At 42.5% G+C, this 6000-nt stretch overlaps 1 protein-coding gene across 1 annotated transcript in view; it reads left to right on the forward strand.

The window, feature by feature from the left end:
• ccdc80 (coiled-coil domain containing 80) overlaps nucleotides 1-6000 on the forward strand; it is a 30287-nt gene extending 24287 nt beyond the window's left edge. The window contains exons 9-10 of the mRNA XM_085766087.1: nucleotides 2353-2436; nucleotides 5635-6000. Of these exons, the coding sequence (XP_085622213.1) occupies nucleotides 2353-2436; nucleotides 5635-5957 (407 nt within the window). The 3' untranslated portion in view covers nucleotides 5958-6000. The remainder of the gene's footprint in view (nucleotides 1-2352; nucleotides 2437-5634) is intronic.

Genomic DNA, 6000 nt, shown 5'->3' on the forward strand with positions numbered 1-6000 from the left:
TTTCTCTCTCTGGCTCTTTTCAAACCATTTCATTTTCATCTTAATATGTAAAATGATTTTTTTTCCTCTTTTTTATGAGAAATGTAATAAAAACGGAGTCATTAAAATAGAAGAAAGAAAAGTTTACAGTCTAGATGGAAGCTACTCTTGTAGGTCAGGTGGACTGACGTACTTCACTGTGGTCTCATAAGAGTTCCCCTTGACCTCCTGATGAATACATGTGAGGAGTCAGACAGGCCAAAGGTCGTCTGATGAATGAACCATCTTACTAAAGCCGTAAAGAGCTTCTTCTTTTTTAAAGGGATAGTTCAGCATTTTGTCAGAGTGGCCCATTGCCATAATCCCTATAGTCATAGCAGTAGGTTCGTTACCTTTAATTGTCGGTGCAAGCTATTTTTAGAACGGCAGAGCAGAGCGGCGAGCTGCTCAGAGCTACGCTACGGAGGCTCATGGGATTTCTTGGTTTCCTTAATCAAACTCATCAAATACACAATCCAACAACCAGCAAAATGCTCTGGTGGACAAGTTGTGACCTGCACATTCACCACACTATGAGATAATAACACAACGTTACCAGACAGAGTTGTTTTAGAGGGAAATTCAGAGACTGCTTGATGAAAAACTGTCCCTGAAGGCAACGCGCATCAGCTGTTTTGCATGAATTTCCCTCTAAAACAACTCTGTCTGGTAACGTTGTGTTATTATCTCATAGCGTGGTGAATGTGCAGGTCACAACTTGTCCACCAGAGCGTTGTGGAGTTGTTGGATTGTGTATTAGATGAGTTTGATGATGAGAGAAACCAAGAAATCCCATAATGAGCCTACGTAGCGTAGCTCTGAGCAGCTCGCGGCTCTGCTCCGCCGTTCTAAAAACAGCTTGCACCGACAATTAAAGGTAACGAACCTACTGCTATGACTATAGGGATTATTATGGCAATGGGACAATTTGCCAAAATGTTGAACTACGGTATCCCTTTAAATCTGTGGAGCCTTTACAAATGCTTTCCTTAGTTATAGAGTTTACATTGTGAAATATGCCTGATTCAAGTGAAGTGAGATCTCTTTTCCTCTGACGTCAGCCTGGAGAATGTTTTTCCATATGAGTGAGTCAGGTGACTCCAGGGGGGAGGGAGGAGGAAGCTTGTCTCGCTTATCAGCAAACCCACACCGTGCACCACCAGGACTTTTTTTTTTTCCTCCGACTCATGTGTTGCTCTTGGCCCGGCTGGCACCCAGGCAGGGCTGCTCGATCCCTCCCGTCCTCGCCGGCCGACAGACAAAAGGCCGGTCCCTGCTGACTGGGCTGAAGGCCTGAGAGGTTTGATCCTGGTATTCAGGACTTTGGCTCTCACCAAGTAAAAAAAAAAAAAAGCCGGCGTTCTTCTTCCTTCTTCTCCTCGGCTGTTTACAGTAATGTGGAGTCTTTTCTCGCTTCAGAGGAAAACAGGCTCCTCCAGACAGACGGACCTACACCACGTTCTCCTCCTCCTCCTCCTCCTCCTCCTCCTCCTCCTCTTCCTCCTCCTCCTCCTCCTCCCTGTTACCTTAGAGGCCGGCGCTCAGGACGGCTCCAATAATAAACAGGAGTGAAGCCACAGTGGGATCAGTTTGGATGAGCAGATGGGCTGATGGGTTAGGAATTAGAAAACCAGTTGGTACTATCTGTCTCTTAAGAGATAGATAGATAGATAGATAGATAGATAGATAGATAGATAGATAGATAGATAGATAGATAGATAGATAGATAGATAGATAGATAGATAGATAGATAGATAGATAGATAGATAGATAGATAGATAGATAGTAGGGCTGGGACGATATGCTTTTCTCCCGGTTCGATTCTTCTACGATTTTTTTGGATGGCGATTCGATTTAAATTGCGATTCTACGATATTGCCGATTCTCTCGATCTTTAGTCTGCATTTTTAACATTTATCTGCACACAAATACTGTAGGAGCCTATAAATGAACATACTCCATTATAAAGTGAACTTAAACCCTTTTCAAAACCTGTACTCTCTGTATGTAAAAAAGGCGAACAAATGCACATTGCACAATATTAAAAAAAAATCCCCCCCCAAAAAAAAAAAATCAAAAAAAAGATTTTTTTTTCAAAAAAATCGATTTAAAAATCGTCAAAAAAGATATTGCGATATTTGGGGTGGTGCGTGGCGCAGTGGTTAAAGCGGCCACCCCATGTAGAGGCTACAGTCCTCAACGCAAGCGTTCAAACTATACATAATAAAATAGCAAATAAAATGTAATGTACAAAAGTATATACAACAAATTGGCATGTGATGTCATGTGCTAACTCTTTTGTGTTTATTTTGTGTCGTTGCGGCGGCGACGCAGGTCTGAGGCACATCGCCGTCCTCAAGCTGGTCGGCACGGAGACGCCGGATATGGGCGGAGTCCTGGAGCTCTATCCAATCAACGGTAAGAACCTCCTGATCGATGGGAGTTCCTCCTCCACATTCCTCAAAGTGCATCTGGAGACCCGGGAGGCCGGTTCGTAGTCCAACCAAAACTTTATATGAGAGTAATAATAGCGCCCGACACAAAAACGTCCATAAAACTACACAACAACTATTTAATATTCCTCCACACTGCTCTGAAGGGATATAGTCCAGAGTTTACTCGAAACTAAACAGTCCTGTATTGAATTTGCCTGGGGCGCATGAACGTCAGAGCACAATCCAGGACTGTTCAGGCTGTAAAAATGTCCTAAATGAGGTTGTTTCCGGTAAACTCTGGACTATCTCCCTTCAGGACACTTGGATTGCAGTGGACGAGCAGTGTGGGGGCGCATGACGTCTGTCCGACTACCCATTTCTCCAACCATACATTTCTTTATTTTTGCGTCCATTAGTCCGACCTCCCACTTCTCCGACTTAAGTAGCCCTGACCCTTAACTTTACCCTAAACCTAACCGTAACACTGTAGAATGGGTAGTCGGAGAAATGAGCCGTCAGACTTTTGGGCAGTCGGACTGACGTATGCTCCCCGCAGTGTGGAGGAATATTAAATGGTTTCTGTGTAGTTTTATGGACATTTTTGGGCCAGGCCCTATTGACTCTCATATAAAGTTTTCGTTGGACCGTTACAACTGACCTCCGGGGTCTCCAGATGCACTTTGAGGAATAAAAAACAACTACTCCGAAATTCATTTTTTGGTGAACTATTCCTTTAAGTTCAGGTTGAATCAGATCTTTTCAAAGGGAGCTGGACAGAAACTCTTATCAGCACAAACTTGAGTCTGTTCTTTAGTTTTTCCTCATTTTGTTTGGAAACTGCTTTTGTGTAACGGTTGAACTGACCTTAAGTGATTCTTTATTTAGACTTAGATAAGGAGAAAAATAAATACTTCAGTTGGCAATGTTAAGGCTTTCTTGTGCAACTGTTTTTCTTTTAGAGACATCTTAGCCTTCGATTTGATCCTTTTATTCTAAATTACATGTTATTTCTTATCTATTATTAGTCTTTTATCTTGTTTTCTGTCATTCTGTTCATCTTCTGTTCATCACAGCTGATTAATATACAGTACAATCATCGTGCAAAACTCAACCAAATGTTTACACCTTGAAAGAACATCCACGATTAATATAAGTCTGTTTGTTGGGTTGTGTAGCTGTATTCAGCGCTTTGAGCCCAAAACAAATTTCCTTCGGGAGTAAAAATTGATCTAATCTAACCTCGACTCTGGTTAAAAATCTTAACTTTGAGGTGTTTTGTGCAGCCACAGAATCTCAATCAGTCCAGAGTTTCTCCAGAGTCCCACCACTCATCAGTAATTCAGCAAAGAGAATCTACGCTCCGCTTGTTATTCCACCAGAGGAGCCTCAAAGGTTCCTGCTTTAACAGAAAGACGGTGTAGGATGACTGGGCAGATGTTGCTCAACAAACAAGGAATAAAAAACGGGAGTCAGGCTTGTGCAACACGGTGAAAACCAGAGCGGCTGCCAGCGTAGATCCAGCAAATGTCAAACATGTCTGCAAAGTAAAAACACGGCTGTAAAAAAAGATATATATACTATATATATACAGTTGTGCTCAAAAGTTTACATACCCTGGCAGAATTTGTGAAATACTGGCTATACATTTCAGAAAATACACTGCAAAAACCCCAAATCTTTCCAAGAATATTTGTCTTATTTCTTGTCAAAATGTCTAATTTCTAGTCAAAACTAATCTCTTTCCACTTAAAATAAGACTCATCACTTAAAAATTAACTTGTTTTTAGATCATTTTCACTTGTTTCAAACTAATTTTCACTTGAAATAAGTAGAAAAATCTGCCAGTGAAAGCAGGGTTTTTGTGCTTGTAATAAGAAAGAAAAACTTGCCCCATTATCACATTATTTCTAGTGAAAATCAGCTTGAAAGAAGTAAAAAGTGTCTAAAAACAAGCTGCTTTTTATGTGATGAGTCTTATTTTAAGTAGAATGAGATTTGTTTTGACTAGAAATGAGACATTTTGACAAGAAATAAGACAAAGATTTGGAAAGATTTTGAGTTTTTGCAGTGTATAATTGATAGTGCAACAAAACTTTTTTTATTCAGAGTTAGTAATTAGTAATTAGTGCCTATGTATAAAAAGTCAATGAGATTCTGACAAACACCTGCACATTTCATCCATTGCTGCACTGACTTTGCTGGATTCTGAGCCATGTAATGGGGAAAGCAAAAGAACTGTCAAAAGTCCTGAAGAAGGAGGTTGTTCAACTTTATAAAACAGAAAAAGGAGATAAAAAGATATCCAAAGACTTGAGAAAGCCACTCAGCGGTGTTCAAGCTCTCATAAAAGTGGAAATTGAGGAGTTCTGTTGATACCAAGCCACGGTCTGGTTGGTTTTCTTAAATGATTGTGTTATTTCTGGATGTCTCAACAGTTTCATCTGAATCCCATTAAAAATAAGAGAAGCTCATGTCTTCCTTAAAAGGGATAGTTCAACATTTTGGCAAATTGGCCCATTGCCATAATCCCTATAGTCATAGCAGTAGGTTCGTTACCTTTAATTGTCGATGCAAGCTGTTTTTAGAACGGCGGAGCAGAGCCGTGAGCTGCTCAGAGCTACGCTACGGAGGCTCATGGGATTTCTTGGTTTCCCTCACCGCTGATGCACGTTGCCTTCAGGGACAGTTTTTCATCAAGCAGTCTCTGAATTTCCCTCTAAAACAACTCTGTCTGGTAACGTTGTGTTATTATCTCATAGCGTGGTGAATGTGCAGGTCACAACTTGTCCACCAGAGCGTTGTGGAGTTTGATTTCTTGGTTTGATGAGGGAAACCAAGAAATCCCATTAGTCCGTAGCGTAGCTCTGAGCAGCTCACGGCTCTGCTCCGCCGTTCTAAAAACAGCTTGCATCGACAATTAAAGGTAACGAACCTACTGCTATGACTATAGGGATTATGGCAATGGGCCAATTTGCCAAAATGTTGAACTATCTCTTTAATGAATTATACACAGTTACAAAATCTTCCAGGGTATGTCAACTTTTGAGCACAACTGTAAATCCTCATTCCTGCCTCTTCCTCTTCCTCCTCCTCCTCCTCCTCCTCCTCTTCTTCCTCCTCCTCTCTCCTCCTCCTCCTCCTCCCCCTCCTCCTCTCTCCTCCTCTCTCCTCCTCCGTGCAGGAACTGCTACGGTGGAGCGCGAGGGGATGTCGGCCTCGCTGGTGAAGGACATGAGGAACTACTTCCAGGTCAGCCCGGAGTACTTCTCCATGCTGCTGGTGGGGAAGGACGGGAACGTGAAGTCGTGGTACCCGTCGCCCATGTGGTCGATGGCCATCATCTACGACCTGGTCGACTCCATGCAGCTGCGCCGCCAGGAGATGGCCATCCAGCAGTCGCTCGGCATGCGCTGCCCCGAGGACGAGTACGGCGGCTACGGCTACCACCAGCACGGATACGAGCACGGTTACCAGGACGGCTATCACCAGGGTTACGGATACTAACTCTGTATGTATGTGTGTGTGCGTGTGTGTGTACACTGCAAAA

The sequence above is a fragment of the Trachurus japonicus genome, chromosome 21, assembly GCF_045865225.1.
Source record: "Trachurus japonicus isolate A0001 chromosome 21, Traja_1.0".
Taxonomy (NCBI): Eukaryota; Metazoa; Chordata; class Actinopteri; order Carangiformes; family Carangidae; genus Trachurus; species Trachurus japonicus.